The sequence below is a fragment of the Ceratotherium simum genome, chromosome 35 (assembly GCF_057802395.1).
Source record: "Ceratotherium simum simum isolate JZ-2026a chromosome 35, ASM5780239v1, whole genome shotgun sequence".
NCBI classification, from domain to species: Eukaryota; Metazoa; Chordata; class Mammalia; order Perissodactyla; family Rhinocerotidae; genus Ceratotherium; species Ceratotherium simum.
Genome location: NC_141934.1, coordinates 25,215,025 through 25,239,567, shown reverse-complemented (window position 1 = coordinate 25,239,567; position 24,543 = coordinate 25,215,025). Strand labels below are relative to the sequence as shown.

Here is a 24,543-nt window from a genome sequence, read left to right as displayed (position 1 = left end):
AGACCCAGATTACTCATGACTTCAACCCAGACACTCATGAACCTGTGGAAGCAAGTATCCTCTTAGAAAAACCATAGAAACACAGAGGAGACTGACCTCATATAGGGGATAGCTTTACACCTATTTTAGAGAGAATCATCTACAAAATTTGATGCTTTAACTAGTATTAATAACAGCATACTTGCAACCTATTTACAATTAAACGGGACTTGAGCACATTAAAAACTGCTCAGGTCTAGGTGACAGCAAAGGATTCTTCTCTAGGGCAAAAAAGACACAGCCCCTTGAAAAAAGATGAGGAGGGAACTGAAATCTCCTGGTCCAGTTGTCTGACAGTTTAACTTGCAGAATTCTAGGAAAACTAGTCATTACACTAGTTTGTGGTTGCTGTGGTAGTTAACATGCTGTGTTATTCCTGAGTGTTTATACAGCTTCCATTTTGCTGTCGGTAGTGGGGATGGGGGCACAGGGGTAGAGAGAAGTAATTTGAGAAGGGCCAGAAAGAAAAGCCACGTTTAGGTTTTCTACGACAAAAAGAAAAGAGTAGACAGTAGGCTAGGGGAAGTTGGTTCTTGTTTTTTTTTTTTAAGAAGGCGAAGATGACCACAGGTACTTCCTGTTGGAAAACAGAAGTATGAAAAAAGCCCACCAGTGGACCTTGTAAGGTTAAAGACAGAGTGCCTAAGAAGACACCTAGTAAATGATAGCTAATTAAAACATTTTTATGTCTAGAAACTGCTAGAGCACATAGAGCAGTGAAGAGTGTATGTGGAGCAGATTGGAAGTCAGGGTTTTCAATAAGTGGACGTGTTATAATTTGGGTACTGGAGTATGTGTATCAATAGCATGCAAATGAATAGCAATACATTATTTTCTCATGCTACCTGCAAAAGGATTTGAAACAAAGTGAGAAGTTGCAATCGTTTAGAACTGGAGAAATGATTCACCTAAAACCAATATTATGTTGTCAGCATACACAGCAGCAGATTTTTTCAAACTTAAAATTGCAAATTGGAGCATCCCACTGCTACTGCAAATGGGCCATTAACACATATATTGTAGGCCAGCTGTGATATCAGATTGTTATTTCACACAGTTGCAACTCAGGGGACGAGATATCTCACATACCAGAATCAGTGTGGTAATTAAAATAGAAAAATACAGTTAACACACCTACACTTGATTATTTAGTGATCATTCTTTCAAGAACAGTTTTATTAGTATTTCATTTCTGCATGGCATTGATACATAGTGGTTAGGAGCATGAACTCTGGGGCCAGACTGCCTGGCCTAGAATCCCAGTGTGACTGCTTACAACTCAGGAGGAATTTAACTTCTCTGCCTTTGTTTTCTCATCTGTAAAATGGGAATGATGACAATCCCAACTCACAGAATTGTCAGGATGAATGTAAAGTGCTTAACATAGACTGGGCATGTAATCAGTGCCAAACAAGTATTAGCTTTTATTCACAATACATCATTAAACACTGAGTTAAAATGGTAACTGAATTCTTTGATGTATTTTGTTACTTTGAGGTTCTATAATTAACTTTACAAAGAAAGTCTTTAATTATAAGAAAAATGTATTTATGCTAATTTGAAATAGTACAGAAGGATCTAATATGAAGTCTCCCTACCCCAATCTCTCCTTTCACATCCCAGACTTAATTTTTTGCTTCCTTCTAGAAATCATGATGCACATATATATATAGGTTTTTTTTCCATAACAATGATCAAGCTATTTTATGCAATCTTCTATATCTTGCTTTTTTAAATTTAAATCTTATTTTTAATGTAAAATTTTAACCTTTTTTTTTTTTGCTGAGGAAGATTCGCCCTAAGCCAACATCTGTTGCCAATCTTCCTCTTTTTTTTGCTTGAGAAAGAGTAGCCCTGAGCTAACATCTGTGCCAGTCTTCTTCTACTTTGTATGTGGGTCGCCGCCACAGCATGGCTGAGGAGTGGTGTATGTCCGTGCCCAGGATCCAAACCTGTGAACCTGCACCACCGAAGCAGAGCATGCTGAACTCAACCACTATGCCATGGGCTGCCCCCTATTTTAACAGTTGTACAGTTCGCTGGCATTAAGTATATTCATGTTGTTGTGCAACCATCACCACCATCCATCTCCAGAACTTTTTCCTCTTGCAAAATTGACACTCTGTACCCATTAAACAACAGCTCCCCATTCCCATCTCCTCCAAGCCCCTGGCAACCATTGTTCTACTTTCTGTCTTTAGTAATTTGATGCCTCTGAGTGCCTTGTATAAGTGGAATCAATATAAGTAGAATCATTTGTCGCCTTGTGACTGGCTTATTTCACTTGGCATAATGTCCTTGAGGTTCATCCATGTTGTAGTATATGTCAGGATTTCTTTCCTTTTTAAGACTGAATAATATTCCAGTGTGTGTGGTGTGGGTGTGTGTGTGTATTGCATTTTGTTTCCATTCATCCCTTGATGAACACTTGGGTTGCTTCCACCTTTTGGCTATTGTGAATAATGCTGCTGTGAATGTGGATGTATAAATATCAGTTCATATCTTGCTTTTTTCACGTAATATTTGTTAGAGATCTTTTTATATCATTATTTTCTCTGGATACTGTAATATCAGGTTCATTGGGATATATTTTACGAAAATGGCATCCTGAGTCTTAGCTAATATTGGAGAATTTGTTATATGTTATATTTTGGAGAATCAGATTTATATAATACTTGTAAGGGAAAGGATTTTATCTTCTAATTGTTTCATTTCAATTTATGGTTTTTAGATGTGGCCAATTAGATAGTGCTCTGAATGAAGCTACTAGTCGTGTAAGAACACTTGAAAATAAGAATAACTTACTGGAAATAGAAGTGGTAAGTAAGCACTCTGTATTTTGTTGTTCTGTTGACTTAATGTTAAAAATTTAAGCCTTTTTGTTAGTTGAACTTTACAGACAAATGAATAGTTCTATAAAAACATTGGTTATGTGTTTTTTGTCTTCTTTAGAATGTCTTAAGTTATGTTTATATTTTGAGTGCTGCTGGCTTCATATGATACTATAAACTTTTATCCTTTAAAAGTTTTTTTATGGGGAGATAATTTCCATATCATAAAACTCACCCTTTTAAAGTGTTCAATTCAGTGGTTTTTAGTATATTCACAGACTTGCACAACCATCACCACAATAAATTTTAGAACATTTTTCTTTCTTTTTTTTTTTTTTGTGAGGAAGATCAGCCCTGAGCTAACATCTGTGCTAATCCTCTTTTTGCTGAGGAAGACCGGCTCTGAGCTAACATCTATTGCCAGTCCTCCTCCTTTTTTTTCCCCAAAACCCCAGTAGACAGTTGTATGTCATAGCTGCACGTCCTTCTAGTTGCTGTATGTGGGACGCGGCCTCAGCATGGCCGGAGAAGCGGTGCGTCGGTGCGCGCCTGGGATCCGAACCCGGGCCACCAGTAGCGGAGCGCACACACTTAACTGCTAAGCCACGAGGCCGGCCTAGAACATTTTTCTCAAAAAGAAACCCTGAACCCTTCAGCCATCACCCCCCGAACATCCCCTCCTCCCCAGCCACTAGCTACCACTACTCTACTTTCCGTTTCTATGGATTTGCCTATTCTGGACATTTAATTTAAATGGAATCACGCAATATGTAACTCTTTCACTTAGCATAATGTTTTCGTGGTTTATCTATGTTGTAGCATGTATCAGTACTTAATTCCTTCTTTTTTTTGTGAGGAAGATCAGCCCTGAGCTAACATCCGATGCCAGTCCTCCTCTTTTTTGCTGAGGAAGATTGGCCCTGGGCTAACATCCGTGCCCATCTTCCTCTACTTTATATGGGATGCCGCCACAGCATGGTTTGACAAGCGGTGTGTCAGTGTGCGCCTGGGATCCGAACCTGCGAACCCTGGGCCTCCGAAGCAGAGTACACGCACTTAACAGCTGTGCCGCCCCACTTAATTCCTTTTTATGGCCAAATAATATTCTACTATGTGGATAGACCACATTTTGTTTATCCATTCATCAGGTGATGGATGTTTGGGTTGTTTTCACTTTTTGGCTATTATGAATGATAGTGCCATGAACATTTGTATACAAGATTTTGTGTGGACGTGTTTTCAGTTTTCTTGGATATATAACTAGGAATGCGTAAACTTTTACTCTTAAAATTGTTTTCATGGGGCTGGCCCAGTGGCGTAGCGGTTAAGTGCTCGCTCTCCGCTCTGGCAGCCCGAGGGTTCGCAGGTTTGGATCCCGGGTGCGCGCCGACGCACTGCTCGTCAAGCCATGCTGTGGCAGCGTCCCATATAAAGTGGAGGAAGATGGGCACAGATGTTAGCCCAGGGCCAGTCTCCCTCAGCAAAAAGAGGAGGATTGGCATGGATGTTAGCTCAGGGCTGATATTCCTCACAAAAAAAAAAAAATTTTTTTTTCATGTGATAACCAAGTTTTGGTCTTCTACCTGTAACTTTATAAACAATATTTTGATGGAAAATGCCAGTTGTGTTCTATACACTGTGTCTTTGTCTTTGATGGTTTTTTTAGTTATCTTTTTCTCCTCCTAAACTGTAAACTTTATGAAGTCAGGGACCTATGTTTCTTGTTAATCTTATATTTCTAGCACCCTAGTGCCTGGCACCTAGTGGATATTCAAGAAATGATTGTTGAGGGCCAGCCTGGTGGCAGAGTGGTTAAATTCTCACGCTTTGCTTTGGTGGCCCTGGGTTTGCATGTTTGGATCCTGGGTGTGGACCTATGCACTGCTTACCAAGCCATGCTGTGGCAGGCATCCCACATATTAAGTAGGGGAAGATGGGCACGGATATTAGACCAGATTCAGTCTTCCTCAGCAAAAAGAGGAGGATTGGCAGCAGGTGTTAGCTCAGGGCTAATCTTCCTCACCAAAAAAAAAAAAAGAAAAAAAGAAAAAGAAATGATTGTTAAGTGAATATTAACATATCAGATGTGTTTTGAATTTTCTCTTTTCTTTTCATAGTAAGTGAGAGAATAGGGAAAGAAATGCTTTTTCCCTCCCTAAATATTAATGTGTAGTGACAAATTCCAGCTATACTTTCAGAACCATTTCCCTAATAGCCATGGTTATTTTTTCCTCATTAAAGTGATCTACAGATGAATCCTGGAATTGTAATGCCTCAGACAGTGGTTTCTGTATATACTTTATGGTAATCTCATGGAGCTATTATTCTGGTAGAGTAATCCTTTCTAGTCTCCCTTCCAGGATTAACAAAATAGTAAAGGTGTTGATTTCTGTTTGTATTATTACTTTTCTTTATATTTTAATGCCCATAGTTTATTAGTTGCTGTTGAAACATCTATTTTTTTTATTAAAAACAATTTATTATCCTTGTCTTTGTTTTGAAGGGTGATTTCAGAGAACGCTTCAATGCAGCCAGCAGTGCCTCCAAAATTTTGCAGGAGCGAATTGAAGAAATGAGAACAAGTAATAAAGAAAAAGATAATACCATCATGCGACTGAAATCTAGACTGCAGGATTTAGAAGAAGCATTTGAGAGTGCTTACAAACTCTCAGATGATAAAGAAGCCAGACTAAAACAAGAAAACAAAATGTTTCAAGATGTAAGTGACAGTGGTAACTTAATGACGTGCTTGGCTAAAAATGATTTTAGATATTGTGCTCTTACAAGCTATGATGACTTTTTCTGTGTTTATTTTCGTTTTACATACCTTTGCTGTAGCTGCAAATATGTACCCTTCTGATCGAGTCAGTTGGGTCTTATCATGAGGCAGGAAGTCAGAGCTTTCAGAACTGTGGTGTCACTCCCACGCCTTTCTGTCTCCAGCAGGTCAGCTTTTGAGCTATCTTAAATTAACATCTGTGTGTCTGGCAGGGTAAAATGAACCAGATTTAGAACAGGTTTGATTGAATTTTTTCACTTTGATTTAATTTCACTTAAGATTTAGATTTGTGTAACGCTGAAACTGAGTTAGGTTTCAGCTTGTGTATTTTTCCCCAAGTTTTTCTTAATATCCTTTGTCATGATGTATAAAAAATCTGAAAGTATTTCGGCTGTTGAAATTTTCTTCCTGATAGCCTTCGATTTGATTCTTGTTGCTTTGGTCTTTTAAACTTATTTACCTGAAAGTAATACATGTAAATGGTTTAAATAGTCAAATCTCAAATGAAAAACAGCCATCTTCTCTACCTCTCCCTACCTTAGAGTCCCCTATCCTAGAGGCCATTACTTTGAGCTCTTTAGCTATTTTTTCTAGCATTTTTCTCCATGTTTCTAAATAACAAATTTATATTGCTCTTTCCTTTCTTTTCCCTGTCAATTTCAGACATTATATATTAACTTGCTTCTGTGCAAGGTCACAGTTCAGCTTTTTTTTTTTTTTTTTTGTGAGGAGGATGAGCCCCGTGCTGACATCTACCAATCCTCCTCTTTTTTTTGCTGAGGAAGACTGGCCCTGGGCTAACATCCGTGCCCATCTTCCTCCACTTCATATGGGACGCCGCCACAGCATGGCTTGCCAAGTGGTGCGTGGGTGCGCGCCCAGGACCCGAACCCTGGGCTGCCGCAGCAGAGCGCGCTCACTTAACCGCTTGCGCCACCCAGGCCGGCCCCACTGCTTTGTTTTCTTATCTGCTTACTTTTCTATATGCCTAGCACTTACTCCTCCCCAGCCCCACCCCCAATACCCTTGCTTCAGTCTGAACTGGTTGCTCTCGAGGTCTGATACACAGATCTTCTAGGACTTTGCTTCCTTGTCATCTTGGAAATTGTCTTTGCTTCTTTCCTGTATTGGATCTATCATTTTGTGTGTTTTGTCTTTCTTGGTTTAACTCTTTGTTTTCCTAAAGTACGTCTCCTGGGAAAAAGAATTCATGGGAGACAAATTTTGAGAACTTCCACATCTGCAACTTCTATTGTTTGCAGTCACACTTTACTTTTTAAAACTTACTTTATGTTTTAGAACAGTTTTAGATTTACAGAAAAATTGAGAAGATAGTAGTGTTTTCACATACCCTCCATTGTTTCCCCTCTTATTAACATCTTATATTAGTATGGCATATTTGACACAATTAATGAACCAATATTGATACGTTATTAAGTAAACTCCATAGTTTATTCAGATTTCCTTCATTTTTACCTCGTGTTCTTGTTTCTGTTCCAGGACACCACATTACATTTAGTTATAATGTCTCCTTAGGCTCCTCTTGGCTGTGACAGTTTCTCAGACTTTCTTGTTTTTGATGACCGTGACAGTTCTGAGGAATACTCATCAGGTATTTTGTAGGATGTCCCTTGGGATTTGTCTAATATTTTTCTCGTGATTAGACTGGGGTTATAGGTTATTAGGAGGAAAATCACAGAGATAAAGTACCATTTTTGGCACATCATATCAACGAGCCCTGTATGTTTTTTATTCCTCTCCAGTCATTTTACTAAAGTTTCAGGAGGGCTGGATATAAACACTGTTCCTTATGCCGTATTTTGTTAGAACTTTACATAGCTTTGATTATTACTGTTCTTATTCACATGTATTAATAGTATAATTTTAGTGTGTGTGAGTACATGAGCTCCTGGGCTCCTGGTTTTTACAACTTCTTGTACTTTTTACTTTGGCATAATATCGCACTTACAGAAAGTTGTAAAAATTGTATAAAGAATTTCCATATTCCCTTCACCTAGATTCTAAATGTTAACGTTTCACAATATGTGCTTTATCTATAATGAACCTTTATCTCTAAATACTTCAAGGTATATTTCCTAAAAACAAGACCAATCTTTTTTATAACCACAGCAAAATTAGGAAATTAACTTTATTTTTTTTTTTTTAAAATTTTTTATTTATTTATTTTTCCCCTAAAGCCCCAGGCGATAGTTGTATGTCATAGTTGCACATTCTTCTAGTTGCTGTATGTGGGACGCGGCCTCAGCATGGCCGGAGTAGCAGTGCGTCTGTGCGCGCCCGGGATCCGAACCCGGGCCGCCTGCATCGGAGCGCACGCACTTAACCGCTAAGCCACGGGGCCGGTCCGGAAATTAACTTTAATATAGTCTTCTTTAATTTATAGACTTTATTCAGTTTTTGCAAATTATACTCCTAGTGTTCGTTATACCAAAAGAAAAAACTTTCTTTTCCCTTGTCCAGGATCCAGTCCAGGATTATGTGTTGCACTGAGTTGTCATATCTTTTTTTATCTCCTTTAATCTGGAACAGTTCTCAGTTTTTCTTTTTCTTTTATAGCCTTAAAACTCTTTGAAGCTGATAGACTAATTATTTGATAGAACTATGCTTTCTAATATGGTAGCCACTAGCCACATGTGACTATTTAAATTTACATTGATTACAGTTAAATAAAATTGAAAATTTAGTTCCTCGGTTGCACTCCCCACATTTCGAATGCTCAGTAGTCACATGTGGTTAGTGGCTACTGTATTTAGGGCAGTGCTGATAGAGAATTCTCCCATCATTGTAGAAAGTTTTGTTGGGCAGCACTGTTGTAGAATGTTCCTCAGTTTGAGTTTGTGTTGCTTCGCAGTTAGATTCCGGTTCTTACAATGCACAGGAATCCCCCAGAAGTGAGCTGAGCCCTTCTTAGCACACCCTGTTAGGAGGCATGTGTTGACTTGGTGATATTAATTTCCATCACTTAGTTAAGGTGGTGATTGCCAGGTGTCTCCACTATAAGGTTCCCTCCCCCACCTTTGGAATTAGTAAGTAACTTGTGAGGGGATAATTTAAGACTCTGTAAATCGCCTTTTTCTCATCAAATTTCTACTCACTAGCTTTAGCATCCACTGAGGAGTCTTGCTTGAAACAAGTAATTACTGTGATGGTTGCCAAATGGTGGTTTTTCCAGTTCTCTTATTCCTGCTACATTTTACTGAAAGGAGACACTCTCCTTTCTCCTTTATTTATTCATATCAGTGTGGGCTCATGCATTCTTATTTTATTCAGTGAGTTAGTTGTTTTTTTACTATGATTATTATTTTGATGCTTGCATTGTTCTAGTTTTGGCCTGAGGAATACATGTCAGGCTGGCTCTTGTGTCATTTTGGTGTGTTCCTATCATTCTTTGATCAAGTCCAAACTTCTTGGCACAGCAAGATGTTCCAGGCTCATCTTGAACTTTTCCAGCCCCAGTCCTAAATCAGTCATTTTTTCAAGGAGCCCTGGTTCCTTTAAGTGAAAAATGGTATTTAGAAACTAAGTTGTGGGTATGTTCGTTGCTACTGGGATGTCATTGTTTTTAATTGTTCAAAAACCCACCATGGTTATGTTTGAGTAGCAGTGATGCAGCAAAGGATAGCTAGAATGTTGTTTTCAGCTGAAATGATCTTAATGTTGCCAGTGATAACACTGACTTTCTTTGCATTCATGTCAAATATTTTAAGCCTACAGAAAGCAATAGAGAGTAATATATTGAATACCCATGTACTAGCCCTCTGTAGATACGGTTGAAATACCCTCTTTTCCTTTCTCTCCCCCGCTAGAGGTACCTGCTATGCTAAATGTGCTCTCAGTTATCCCCATGCATTTCTTTTTACTTTTACTACATATGCATGTGTCTATCAACAATATATATAGCAATGTGTTATATGCTCTTAGACTATATGTGAGTTGCACTGCACTGCATATATCCTTCTGCAGCCTCTTCTTTTCTCTCCACATTGTTTCTGAGATTTACCATGTTGATACTTGTAGCTTTTATTTATTTTTATTTAAACATTTATATTTGAAATATTTCCAGATTTCTGGTATATAAAAAGGTATAAAGAATAACATAACAAATACACATGGACCCACCACTCATCTTAAGAATTAAAACACTACAGATACATTGAAGTTCCCGTGAACCCTTTTCTGATCACCTCTGCCTTCGTAGGAGTAACTGATCTGAATAATGTGAATGTCATTCCCATGTCTTTCTTTGTATCATTACATGTGTATGTCTGCTTAATTGGGATGGTTTGTTCGGCATATCTTAAAACTTTATAAATGTTATCATACTGTATTTACCATTCTGCAACTTTTTTTATTTGTAAGATTTACCCAAGCACATACATGTAGCACTAGTTCATTTGTTTTCATTCCTGTGTAGTATTCCATTGTGTGAATCTTTCACAATTTATTTATCCATTTTCCTGTTGCCAGTTTCTTTTAATTGCCATTATGAGCAATACTACCGTGAACATTCCTATACATGTCTACTTATGCAAACATGTACAAGTACCTCTAGGGTATTGTTCCAGTTACCAGAGCTACCAGACTCCAAAACTGGATGTATTCTGCTCATGGACTCAGTGGTTCAGGAACTTGGACTGGGCACAGCAGGGGCAGCTTGTCTGCTCTGCAATATCTAGGACCTCAGCTGGAAATTCAAAGGCTGGGGGCTGGTTGTTGATGATGGCTGTTGACTAAGGCTGCCAGTCCTCTCCGTGTGGGCTGGTTTGGGCTTCTTTGCAGCATGGTGGCTAAGTATCAAGGACAAGCATCCTGAAAGAGTGTCCTGACAGCCACGTGGCCTTTTATGACCTAGCCTAGAAATCGTACAGCATCACTTCTGTCACATTCTATTTGTTAAACAGCCCCAAAGTCTTGCCCAGGTTCGAGGGAAGAGGAAACAGATACCACCCCTTGATGGGGCGTAGCAAGGTTCTGGAAGAGCTTGTGTGAACTGAAATATTGCTGTGGCCATTTTGGGGAAACACAGTCTGTCATGAGAATATATATACCCGTGAGAGCAGTGACTAGGACATAGACTATTAACACTCATCTTCGTTAGATACTGCTAAATTGCTCTCTGAAGTGCTTGCACGAGTTATTTTCCTACCAGTGACGTATGAGAATTCGTTATTTTTCTAGATTGTTTCTAACACTTGGTATTGTCAGACCTCTTTCAGGTTGGTCAATGTGGAATGGTTGTGTCAATTGCAGTTATCTTCTCCTGGCTTGTGGCTTGCTTTTCACTATCTGTGGTGTCTTTTATGGGCTACAAGTTTTGTATTTTAATGTCCAAAATACAGTCTTTTTATTTATGGTTTGGGCCTCCTTTATGTCTTATTTACAAAATCTTTTTCTGCCCAAAGATCAGAAAATTATTCTGCCGTATATTGCCTTCTAAGATTATAAAGTTTTGCTTTATAGATTTAGGCCTTTAATCTGCCCAAAATTATCTCTTATCTATGGTATGAGTTAGGAGTTGAACTTAATTTTTTTTCAAATGATTAACAATTGTCACAGCACCCTTTTTGAATAGATTATCCTTTCCCTACTGACTTCTAATGCCACTTCTGTTGTATATTATGTTTCTTTCCTGTATGAGTCTGTTTTGGGGCTCTCTAGTCTGTTCCATTGGTCTGTTTATTTGTCCCTGAATTGAAACTGCACCATAGGGGAGGAAGAACTATTCCTCTATCCTCTAGGTTCTTCTAGCTAGTCTAAGAATTAAATTGACATGAGACAGAATAATAGGAGAAAATCAAACAAAGTTTAATAACATATATATGTGGGAGAAACCCAGAAAAACTGAGTAACTCCCCAAATAGCTGAAGCCACCGCCTTAAATACCATCTTCAGCTAAAGACAAAGGAGGATGTTGGCGGTAGTGGTTTGGGACTTTGAAGGGGAGGAAGGTATTTCACATGGAGATGGAAGAGCAAATGTTTGCTAAATAAGTGTTTTCTGGACCATCTATAGACGATGGGACCTGAGAGAGAACTTGGATAAAATGGGCATTGCTAGGTGCCTTCCTCTCTACCACACCTAGAGTTATCTATGGTGATAGCTCCTGCTCCTTTCTGGGACAGGCCTTCTATCTTAAATTTTTTTAGACAGTTGGGGGAAGGTTAAAGTTTGTTTCTGAATCTTTTATTCTTAAAAGTAATCAAGCTGGGGCCGGCCGGGTGGCGTAGTGGTTAAGTTCACGTGCTCTGCTTCGGTGGCCTGGGGTTTGCAGGTTCAGATCCCCAGCGTGAACCTACGCACCGATTATCAAGCCACACTGTGGCAGCATCCCATATAAAGTAGAGGAAGATGGGCACAATGTTAGCCCAGGGCCAATCTTCCTCAGCAAAAAGGGGAGGATTGGTAACAGATGTTAGCTCAGGGCTAATCTTCCTCACCAAAAAAAAAAAAAAGAATCAAGCCAAAGAGACACATTTTGGGGTGGCAAATTCTGATCCCCCAGAATACCATCTTAATTACTAGCATTTTATAACAAGCTTTGATTTTTGGTGGAGTGTTTCCTTACCTTTTTTTGTTTTAAAAATTACTTTGCCTATTCTTTTTTTTTTTTTTTTTTTAAAGATTTTATTTATTTATTTTTCCCCCCAAAGCCCCAGTAGATAGTTGTATGTCATAGCTGCACATCCTTCTAGTTGCTGTATGTGGGACGTGGCCTCAGCATGGCCGGAGAAGCGGTGCGTCGGTGCGCGCCCGGGATCCGAACCCGGGTCGCCAGCAGTGGAGCGCGCTCACTTAACCACCAAGCCACCGGGCCGGCCCACTTTGCCTATTCTTGACCCTGTTTTATTTCATATAAATATTGCTGTCAGCTTAACACATTTCATGAAAAACTCTGCTTTTGGCTGGAATTGTACTGAATTTATAGATGGAGTTGGGGACAATTGAGACTTGTAATATTGAGTCTTGCCATACATGAACATGAACATGGTTTATAGCTCTATTGCTTTAAACAGTTTTTTTTTTTTTAAGGATTTTTATTTATTTATTTTTTTCCCCCTAAAGCCCCAGTAGATAGTTGTATGCCATAGCTGCACATCCTTCTAGTTGCTGTACGTGGGACGCAGCCTCAGCATGGCTGGAGAAGCGGTGCGTTGATGTGCGCCCGGAATCCGAACCCGGGCCGCCAGCAGTGGAGCACGTGCACTTAACCGCTAAGCCACGGGGCGGCCCTATAGCTCTATTGCTTTAAATCTTTAAAAAAAAGTCTCTCACCAAAGTATTACACTTTTTTTCATTAACATAGCATGTATTCTTTTACATCCTATGTTAGCTTTTTCCCCTTAGGCACCATATTCTGGTATTTATATATTTCTAAATAAGATGCTTATATTGTTATTTCTTGAATTTTTAACGTTATCCATAATTACTCTGGATGAAGATTTAGGTCCTTCACATGTCGTTTGGCTAACTATAGAATTCTGGCTGTATATTTTCTTTCCATCAGAACTTTGAAGCCTTTGTTCCGTTGTTTTATGTTGCCCATGAGAGACCTGTGGATTGGTTCTCTTCCTTTCTCCCCCTCCCCCAGTCCCATGGCTTTTATTTTTTCTCCTTTTCCACCATCTTTTTTATTTTAAAAGCTTGAAGCCTGCCGAAGAAGTGTAAGAATGGTGCAATGACAACCTCTGTCTGTTCCTTACCTAGATTCCCCAAGCATGAATATTTTACACATTTGCTTTATGTCTTCACGTTGTACAAACTGTTTCCTTTTGCTGAACTATTTGGGAGTAAACTGCAGACACTGTGAGATTATATCCCTAAATAGTTCAACAGATATCTCCTAAGAACAAGGACATTACCTTCTCTTGCATAATCTCAGCACAATTATCATACCTTGGAAATTTAACGTTGATATAATACTGGTATTTAATATACCGTCTGTATTCAGATTTCCCCAATTGTCTAAATAATGTCCTTTATAGATGTTTTGGTTTTTGCTTTTTAGTCCAGAAGCCAGCCAAGGATCAGGCATTGCATTTAGTAGTTGTGTTTCTCATTCATTTTGGATGAGTTCAGAGCTCCTTCTGGAAGCTTTTTAGCACCTTCTTTCTATCCGTGGTGTTCTGAAATTCCGTGACAGTGCACCTTGATGTACTGGGTCTTTTCTCGTTCATTGTTTGGGACACAGGTTCTTCCAATATGGAAATTAATGTCTTTCAGTTCTACAAACTTGCTAATGTTATCTCTCTCTTTCTTACCTCTCTTTTCTCTGTTCTTTTTTTCTGGAAGTTTTGCCGGTAGATGTTGCTTTGCCTGGGTTGATTCTCTAAGACTTATTTATGCTTTAGTTTCCATGGTGGCCTTTTTGTGCTTTATCTTCTGGTCTTGGTGTTAAATTTATGTCCTCTCTCATTTTTAGCTTCTAAGAGCTCTTTGTTTTTTCTTTGATTTAGATTTTCATAGCTTTCTGTTCTTGTTTTATGAATATAACATTGTTATTTCTCCAAGGATGTTAATAACAGCTTTCTTTCAATATTTGGACTCATTATTTCTTTGAAGTTAACCTTTCATTTTGACTTGAAGTCTATTTCATAGTGAATGGTTTTTTTTTCAAATATTGGTTCTTTTGTAGGCTCACATTTAAGAGTGAGGCAGCGAAAAGCTATTTGGAGACTCTGCACAGATGGGACTTGTTTCCTGGTAGCCTTCACTTACAGGCAACCGTAGAGTATGCACCAGCCATTTGGTTAGGGAACTTCCAGATGTGAATATGTGGAGGATTTTTTTCTGAGGTTGTTCAGTTTTCCCAAAGAAGAGTCTCCCAGTCTCTTGTCTGGGACCTATCAGCCAGGCTCTGGTGGCAGTGAGGGAGGGAGAGTCAAGTTGGTATTTTTGAAGACTTTTCCTCAGTCATTTTCTCTTTATCCACCCCCCCGCCCCGCCGCGCGCACCCTGCCCACCGCCCCCCTTCCAAAGTTGCATTTTTCTCTCATTCATGTCTCCTCTGTCCTGTCGCCTGGCGGGACAGTCCACTGCTGTATGGGATGGGGGAAGGTCCTGAGCTCTAACCATTCTACTTAAGGACTTTCAACCAGTTCCCTGTGGGCAGCCCTGTGCTTCAACCCCGTCCACTACTGAAGTTGGGATTCAAGTCTGAGCCTGTCGGGGGTATGAAGATATCAGCCTACTTGCCCTGAGCATCCTTTTTGTTCAGGCCCTGGAGGTTGTAGCCTACATCTTCACTGAAATCTCTCACCTGTTGCTATTACCACTTTTGTTTTCTCTTTAATTGTTTTGTTGTTAATTTAGTGGGATCTCGGTAAAGAGAGAGTTCTGTGATGAATCTGTCTTCTTTAACCAGAAGTCTCACATATTTATTTTTAAATAAATTACCTGATTATATTAGATTTGGGATTGTACCTTTACTCTGGAACTAACTTAGCAAAAGTAGTATGCAACAATTCAAAAGAGAACAGTGCAAATAAGCTTTAATCTTTTAAAATAGTGCTCACTGAAGGGTATTGACTGATACTACATTATTTTTGTTTTACTTTTTATTTTGAAATAAATTCAAACTTATAGAAAACTTCGAAGAACTGTCATATTCCTTTTACCTAGGATCATAATTGTTAACATTTTGCCATATTTATCATACCACCATATATATATGTTCACACGTGGATTTGTATTTTTTTTCTTCTCCAAAACCATTGGAGAGTAAGTTGTAGACATCATGCCCCTTTACCCCTTCACTTTCGGTATGTGTTCCCTAAGAACACGGGCCTTCTCGTACGTGGCCACAGAATAGTTATCAAAATAAAGAAATCTAATAGTGATGCAATCCATATCCAAATTGTTCCTTTACAGCACTTTTTTCCAGTCCAGGATTCAACCCAGGGTCATGCCTTTATTCACTTGTCTCATCTCTTTAGTCTCCCCTTTATCTGGCACTGTGTGTTAATCTTTCTCTCTCATGACATTGGCATTTTGGAGAGTATGGGCAGTTTTTTTGTAGACTGTTGCTCAGTTGCCATTATAGTGTTTAATTTTGTGGTGCAATTCTTTGTTTTTCCTCGTAGCTTTTGGCAGAGTATGAGTCCCTTGGAAAAGAACACGAAAGAGTGAAGGTAATGGTTGATTGTTCATGTTCTGACCTTCATGTAGGGGCAGAAGCATTACACTGGAAATCAGGAGATCTGACGCTTTCTCTCCTCCTCCATCCCCATCTAGCTGTTTGACGTGGACCACTCACTTATCCTCTCTGGGTCAATATTCTTGTTTTCAAATATTTAACTCACAATTTTGTTGGATTCGTTAATTTAACAAATATTTATTGAATGGTGATTGCTTTTGCGATGAGATTGAGGTGAAATTTTTAGAAGACTATAAGATACCATACAGATGCAAATAATTATTTAATACTATTTAAATATAAAGCTTTGTTTTTCAAAGCATTAGCTTTTCATGGGGTTGAGTTTATTGATTATGTTTGAGTTCTTAATTAAAGCTCTGTTTGGGAACTACATATTTGTATTCATTGAAACCCCACAATAATGCTGGAAGTGGGGTCCAAGTATTTCTGTTGCATAAAATGCAGGGTTGAGATTATTTGAGGTTAGTGAAAAGGCCGGCACAGCTAGGCAGCCACGAGTTCTGGGGTGGGGGGTGATCAGGAGCCAGTTGTTATATCTGAAATATCATCATCACAGATACTTGTTTTGCCATTTACTGAGGTTTTAGTCAAGTTTGTGGTTAAAATGCGTCCGTTTTAACCCTGGATTGTTTCTAATCAAGCAAAGCATAAGAGGCCATACCTGTTACACAGGGGACCTGCACACAGCTATTTGTATAAACTAGTGTTTTGCTCTCATTTTTTTCCTTGAATCATGGTTGTTGGCTCTGTGGTTGATCCCATACTTGCTGAATATCTGCCTAATTTTCTTTGTAGCTCTCTGAGGTAGCCTTAGATTAGTATTGTATTATGCATTTTATTTATTTATGTATGTATGTATGTATGTATGTATGTATGTATGTGAGGAAGATCAACCCTGAGCTAATGTCCATGCCAGTCCTCCTCTTTTTGCTGAGGAAGACTAGCCCTGAGCTAACATCCGTGCCCATCTTCCTCCACTTTATGTGGGACACTGCCACAGCATGGTCTGACAAGCGGTGCGGGGTGGTGCACGCCCGGGATCCGAACCCGGGCTGCCAGCAGTGGAGCGCGCGCACTTAACCGCTATGCCACGTGGCTGGTCCCTGTATTATGCATTTTAAAATAAAAGGAATACATCTGAATATTTATCTTCAGTTATCTGAATTTTTCCTTTATTTTTGTAGGATACGTTAAATATAACTGAGAACAAATTGCTTGATGCACATACTCAGATTTCTGATTTGAAAAGGTAAAATGTATTGTCTTACTAATAAGCAAGTACCTCTCATTATTCTTTCAGCACTTAAATGTGTGTGTTTATTGAAAGTGATGAAAAGAAAGTTTTTCTTGAGGATTTTTAAGTACTTTGAGATTAGGTTTAATGCTAATCTTCCCCTGATCTGGAAATATATTTGATTTTAGCCAAAGAAGATTTTTAAATGATTAGAATATATTGGTGGTTGTGCCTGAAAGGTACATTTCACCAAACATTTTGTATTTTCTCAGCATAGGTAAAATCTAAATGATATTAAACCATTGAAAATAATTTTAAGAAGCAGTCTAGTTCACTGAATTACTTCTGTGCTCCAAAAACAAAATAGCATTTACACCAATTTTGTAGTCATCTACTTTCTTTAAGACCTGGTTTGGGGACTATATTCATGATCCGATTTACTTAATTATGTAGGAACAGTCATAAATGGTCCTTGTGGCGAATGATTAGATATTTCTAATTGACGTTAGAGCAGATTTGTGTATTTGGAAATAAGTAACGTCCCTCATTTAGGGATCTTACTGCACTCTGAAGGCCCCCCACAGGGCGGAACAGGAACGCTGTCCTGCTTTCCTGTCTGCTTACGTCTTTTCTGTGGTGCATTCAGTTCCAGAGACGGCTTCCTCATCAGGTTGGTAGAAAGCATCAGCCCTGTTAGAGCTGTTGTTTCCCAAACCTTCCTTGCAACAGAGTAGGTAAAAATTTGAGTTTAAAAGATGAGATGAAGGCATATGCAAATTTAAAAGCACAGAAAGAATGTCAAGATATGGTCAAAACAGTTAATTGGCCGGAGTACTTGTTTTCTGTTGGTACACTTGAAAATAGGCTTCCATTCTGAACACGGCACAAGTTGGATGAGCTGCCTGTAGGTTGAGTTGTCCAGGATGGGATGTTCTTTTTAATAGCTCTGCTGTTGGGTGTAAGCCTGCTTCCTCTTTTGTGAGAGCATTACCTATACATGTTTCGTATGCATGAATGCATACATATTAGAATTAAACATGTTAGAATTGCAATTTATTTGAATACTTGAATTGATTTTATTTTTATTTAATTTATACTCTGTGTGTTTTGATCTGTAGTCAAATTTATAAACTTTTTTTTACTTGCTGTATTAAGTCCATTTGTTCCTCCATTTTCCTTCAGTTGTAGTGTAATGCTCCTTTGTAGAGATTTTTGTATTTGTCTTTCTGTTTATTCTCCCTGATTTTGTTCAGCTTTTTAAAGTTTAACAGTGGCATTTTACTATGAAAAAGTTTATGGACTTGCAGCTCTATTGTCACCCCTTTCCTAGAAGTGTCTGTTAAATAAGTAATTTGTAGTTGAGCTATATTTTAAATTTGTTGAAATGTACTTAATTTATCTTATTGCTTTTGAATTAGAACAATTTCAAAACTTGAAGCTCAGGTCAAGCAAGTGGAGCATGAAAATATGTTAAGTCTTCGTCATCATTCTAAAACTCCCATGAGACCCTCACGTGCCAAGTAAGTTATTTCATTTAATCTCCGTAAAGCTAGAAATAGGTGTACTCTTTTATTGAACTGAGAAGCTCATCTGTCTAAATCGTAAGAAAGTCAGGGTTAAATGTCATTATAGAACTTAAATGTGTAACAACATCTAATTATTAGATGTCATGAAAGCTCTTATGCAGAGGCATTTTCCAGAAGGAGGAAATAGTGAAATCAGATTGGGAGTAAGGAGACTTGTGATATTTTTGTTTTTTGACTCCGTCCAGCTGTGTGACCTTAGGCAAATCACTTAATATTTTTGGAGCTCACTTTTATTATCTGTAAAAACAAGAGCATTAGTCTAGAACGTCTCAAAAGATCTTTTAGTGCTAAAATTCCAGAAGTTTTATTCCCACGTTAGTGGAAAGATCTATGAAGATGGATCTTCATTAGGTTGTATGGTTTTTTCTTTTTAGTTTTTTTAGTTTTTCAGAATTAGCTTTGTTGTAATCTCAGAGCATTACGTTGATGATATGTTTACAGAATAAGTTTTTTTCATATTAAAATTGGTTTTTATTATGATTTTGGTGTAAATAAAGAGTATTAAATGAGTAGATCATTGTAAATTTTAACCTTTCTAAGTTATAATTGTCAAATGAGAAACTTTTTCTAGGTCTTTGTTAATTTTAGTAGAACGTAGTGAATTTTTTAAAGAAAAAATTATGTAAGTAACTGAAATTGAACATTTGAGATGAACAAAATGGAGGCTAAGGTTGGAGTCAGGGTAGGCCTTTCTGTGGAGGTGACATGTAAGCAGAGATATAAGCCGTGTGTGTAGAGTTGTTCCAGTGGGAGGTGTGGAGGGAAGGAGAGAGATGTCCCCAGCAGAGAAATTGCTAAGTCCTGAGGTAGGAAAGAGTTTAGCTGTATGTTGGAAGCAACTGAAGGAGGCTAGTATGACCTGAATATTGCCAGCGGTGGGTAAAGTAGCCCCAGATGAAATTGTTTTTTTTTTTTTTTTTTTTAATTTTTATTTATTTATTTTTTTCCCCCAAAGCCCCAGTAGATAGTTGTATGTCATAGCTGCACATCCTTCTAGTTGCTACATGTGGGACATGGCCTCAGCATGGCCAGAGAAGCGGTGCGTTGGTGCGCGCCCGGGATCCGAACCTAGGCCGCCAGCAGCGGAGCGCGTGCACTTAACCGCTAAGCCACGGGTCCAGCCCCAGATGAAATTGTTGACCCATTATATATCGCTTTCTGAGCCACGGCTGGGAATTTGGATTTTACTCTTAAGTCCATTGGCAAGCCCCTGAAGGGTTTTATATAGTAAAATTGTGTCATCTGTTTGCTATTTTTTTTTTTAATAATTTTATTTATTTTTCCCCCAAAGCCCCAGTAGATAGTTGTATGTCATGGTTGCACATCCTTCTAGTTGCTGTATGTGGGACGCGGCCTCAGCATGGCCGGAGAAGCGGTGCGTCGGTGCGCGCCTGGGATCCGAACCTGGGCCATCAGCATCAGAGTGCGAGCACTTAACCGCTAAGCCACAAGGCTGGCCCTGTTTGCTATTTTTTTTTAATGTACCTGCCGTGAGGAGAAGATGGAGAGGAAAAGAGTAGAAGTGGAGAGACTAGTTAGGCTATTGCAGTGCTAGGAGAGACAGAGTGTCAGCTGGCTGGTGGCCATAGAAATGGACAGAAGAGAAGGATTTGAGAGAGATTCTGGAGGTAGAATCCACAGAACATGGTTGTAATTGGATGGCAAGGTAAGAAAGGGAGGTGTCAGTTAACTCCTTCGTTTCTGTTGTGAACAACTAAGGGTGCCATGTATTGAACATGGGAAGAGATGGGAAGAGCAGACCATGGGGTAAAGATCAGAATTTCCATCCTGAATATCTTAGTTTGAGATTCATGTGAATTCTAAGTGGAAATCATGCAGGCGATTATAAATTTGTGTTTGGAGCTCAGAAATAATCTCTTAGGCTGGATTTATAAATGTTGGAGTTGTCTTTCTAGATAGTGCTTAAAGCCATAGGATGGATGGGTGTGTATAGTGAGAAGTGGTCCCAGGACAAAGCTCTGAAGAACCCCAGTGTTTTGGTGTTGGGTAGAAAAGGAGTTGGCAAAGGACCCTGAGAAAGAGCCGCTAGAAGACTAGGAGGAAGATGGATGCAGTTGCCGGTGTTGAATGCTGCTGAGAGAGCAAGTGAGAGGAAGACTGAAAGGGTCTGTTGGATTTGCAGACTAGGGGTTATTGATGACCTAGAGGACAGTTTGGATGGAGCAGTAGAAGTGGAAGCCAGTTGCTAGTGTGTTGAAGAGTGGATGAAAACAACCTAAATGTCTAACAGCTGGAATGTTAATATATTGTGATCTATTTATGCATATTACTATACAGTGTGACAGTGCATACACTAGATCAGGGGTTGGCAAACTACAGCCCCCAGGCCAAATCCAGCCTATGCCAGTTCTTTTAAGGCCTGTGAGCAAAGAATTGTTGGATGTTTTTAAATGTTTGAAAAAAAAAATCAAAGAATAATATTCATGACACATGAAAATTATATGAAATTCAAATTTTCAGTGTTCATAAATAAAATTTTATTGGAACACACCAAGCTTATTCATTTACGTATTGTCTGTAGCTGCTTTGCGCTACAATGGCGAAGATTAGTTGTGACAGAGACTGTCTGACCTATAAGCCCTAAAATAGTTATCATCTGGCTGTTTACAGAAAAAATTTGCTGACCTCTGAACTAGACTGTCAGCATGGTTTATTCTGAAGAAAATAATGTGGAACAACAACAACAAAACTAGTTGCAAAAGAAATAGGATACTATTTATATTGAATTCAGCATGTAAAACAGTTCTGCATATCTTATGGGTTCATACAGATATAGTAAAAGTATAAAAACATGCATGAGAATGCTGAACACAAGTTTAGTATAAACAGTTGCTTTTGGAAAAAAGGAGATTGTAGAAGTAACCAAGGGACTTCAGTTGTATCTGTAGTGTTCCACTCTTTAAAAATCTAAAGGATGTGTAGCAAAGAATCAAGATTTTAAAAAGCGAGATGGTTGGTGCATGAGTGTTTTCTGTATGTCTACGCAAGCTTGATATATTTTGTAATTTTAAAATCATCAGGAAGGAATAAAGGATTAGTATTCAGAATATAAAGAACTCCTACCAATCAATAAGAAAAAGACAACCTCCTCAATAAAAAAGTGACCAAAAAATATAAACAAGTAGTTCACAGAAAAAGAAACCTATGGCTAATAAAAATGAAAAGATGCTCATTTCGCTGGTAATCAGAAAAATGCAAATTAAAACGATAATGGGAGGCCACTCCCACCATCAGACAGGCCAAACTTAAAATCTAATCATTGTAAAGTTTGGGAAAGATGTGAAGAAACAGGAACTCTCATACTCCTGATTGGACTGAAAATTGGTACAGCTCATCTGGAGAGTGATTGGTCAATATCCAGTAAGAATGTAGATGTGCACACCCCAAATTCCGCAGTTCTAGTTTTAGGTATTTACATTAGAGAAATTCTTACGCATGTTAATTGTAGCATCGTTGAAAGGTGATATATTAGAACCTAAACATCCACCAACAGAAGAAAGGATAAATAACTGATACATTCATACCTTGGATAAATGATTAAAATGGTAGAGCTTTACGTATTAACATGGGTAAATCTCAAACATAATGTTGAGTAGAAAAAGCATTAAAAGGGTGTGTACATTATACCCTTTATGTAATTTAAAAAATACAACCATACATGTGTAATTTTGTCTTAAAAACAAATATGGTAAGATGTTAGCATTTCTTAAAATTAAGTATGAGTGAGTGTGTCATAGTATTCTTTGTAATTTTCTAAGAATGTTTAAAATGTTTCTTAATTTAAAAATTGAGGAAAAAAGGAGGAAAGGAGTAACTGGGAGTTGAAATGAAAATAGATAAAAGGGGCAACTCTTAAAAAGTTCGGTTGTGAAAGGGAGCAGAGAGAGGAAGGCAGAAGTTCTTGTTCATGGTTTCTATTTGCTCTCTGAAGTGTGAGGTGAGGTTGTCACCTGACAGCCAAGGCTGGGGTGAGAGGTTCGAGGAGAGTGGAGAGGGTGTCAGATAGTTGTATTGGAGAATCGGATCTCGTTGATTACAGAAGGGTGTGTTGCCTGCCGGTGTTGGGTGTCCACTTGGGAGGGTGATAGTGATTCTGTAATGATACCCCAGTCTGCATGGTTGGGCGACTTTTTTCCAGCAAAGCTCAACTGTAGGAGTGTAGACACCAGGAAGTAAGATCATTGTAGTCATCCAGGCTTAGGTTTCTGCTGCCAGTCAGCTGTGATGGAAGGTGAGCTGGGAAGAGAGTCAAGGCAGTGACTAATTATTATCAGGACTGGGCACTCCAGGGTAGGTAGAGAGGAACTAGTTAAAGCTATCAGGGGTTGATGAGTAGAAAATGGTGAGGCTGAGGATCACAGGCCTTGCAGTCCAAGTGCTGTGGTAATGCTCGACATGTGAGCCAGACTGGTTCCTTAATCAGGGGTATGTTCCCTGGTGATGACGAAGTCTAGTGAGTATCCTCTGAGGGGGCGACTAAGGAGGAGCAGAATCAGATCATTGGAGAGAGGACGTGTGGACACAGACGCTGCCTAGTATAAGGACAACAATAGGTATGGAGAAAGTAAGACAGGTTCTGAAGTCTAGTGAATGACTAGTTAATCTACGATGGTTCTTGCATAAGAACGTGGGAGAAGTAATGGTCTAGAACCCCACATTTCCATACAGTAGTGCCAAGAGCCACATGTGGCTATTTAAATTTAAGTTAATTAAAATTAAATAACATTTAAAAATTGGTTCTTCAGTCTTGCTAGCCGTATTGCAGGTGTTCAGTAGCAGTATGTGACTTGTGGCTACTGTATGGGCCTGTGCAGATAGGAGATGTTTCTGTTTTTACAGAAAATTCTACTGGACAGTGCTGGTCTGGAGGGAGCAAGACGGACACTCTTGCTTCCCTTCCTTGCCCTGAGCTACGATGGGGTATGAAGGATGTGAAGTGTGGCGTTGGGCTAGTTGGGGGTGTTCATCAAAGCTGTGTGGATATGAGAGTACCTGCCTGAATCTTGACTGATTCAGGAATATTCAGAAGTAACAGAAACCTAAAAGAACAATTCAGTTGGATCTGAAAACCGTAAGATAGAATTCAGGTATCTAAAATAAGATTGTTATGTGCAGTTTTTAAATTACTGTGTGAATGTGTAAATAATATTTCAAAGCAGGTTGTTTTCTGTATGTGCTCAGTCTGAGTTGAAGCACAAACTTTATAATGCCTCCGAATGTTTCTCATTCTCATAGCACACTAGCAACCTCAGATGTCAGCAGGCGGAAGTGGTTGATACCAGGAGCCGAGTATTCCATCTTTACTGGCCAGCCTTTGGACACCCAGGACAGTAAAATGGATAACCAGCCGGAGGACACCTGTGTTCCTGGGTAAGATAACTGTGTCAAAGATCCTATTTAGGAGGCGTTGTGTTTTCTTAGAGATTCCAGTTGCCTTTAAATGTACAGGAAGGTGTAAAGAGCCACCTCCTTGTTTCTTTAATGTCTTAATTTTGAGGATCTGATTTTTATTTTATTTCGAAAGGCTAATGCTTTTAGGAAATTTTACTCTCATAAGCTATGCAGAGCTTCCCCGCCTGTGCTCCTGGCACAGTGGTGCGCCATGCACGGGCTTGTGTTTAGGACAAGATGTTGATCCTCTCGCCCTCCGGATAGTTCGGGCCCCCACGAGCAACCTCGTTCATTTACTCCAGAGTGCCACATAAGTATAATATTTCTGTATGTACTAGGATATGAAAAGGAGTGAGAAGCACTGGTCTATTATATATAGATTAGGTTGTCATTTATTTGCATCGTAAAGCATAACGTATTCATTGTGGAGTATAATTGTCAACTCGCATGTTATTCCCCTAACAATCCCAGTAACCTGTGTGTCTTAA

General features: G+C 38.9%; 1 protein-coding gene across 14 annotated transcripts in view; it reads left to right on the top strand.

Moving 5' to 3' along the window:
• The window catches only part of MPHOSPH9 (M-phase phosphoprotein 9), a 62,573-nt gene that overhangs the window by 25,464 nt on the left and 12,566 nt on the right, over window positions 1-24,543 (top strand). For all 14 annotated transcript variants that reach the window (XM_087423398.1, XM_087423390.1, XM_087423387.1 and 11 more), the window contains 6 exons: window positions 2,771-2,858; window positions 5,374-5,589; window positions 15,750-15,797; window positions 17,008-17,072; window positions 18,476-18,577; window positions 23,900-24,034. In XM_087423398.1, coding sequence (XP_087279524.1) covers window positions 2,771-2,858; window positions 5,374-5,589; window positions 15,750-15,797; window positions 17,008-17,072; window positions 18,476-18,577; window positions 23,900-24,034 — 654 coding nt within the window. The remainder of the gene's footprint in view (window positions 1-2,770; window positions 2,859-5,373; window positions 5,590-15,749; window positions 15,798-17,007; window positions 17,073-18,475; window positions 18,578-23,899; window positions 24,035-24,543) is intronic.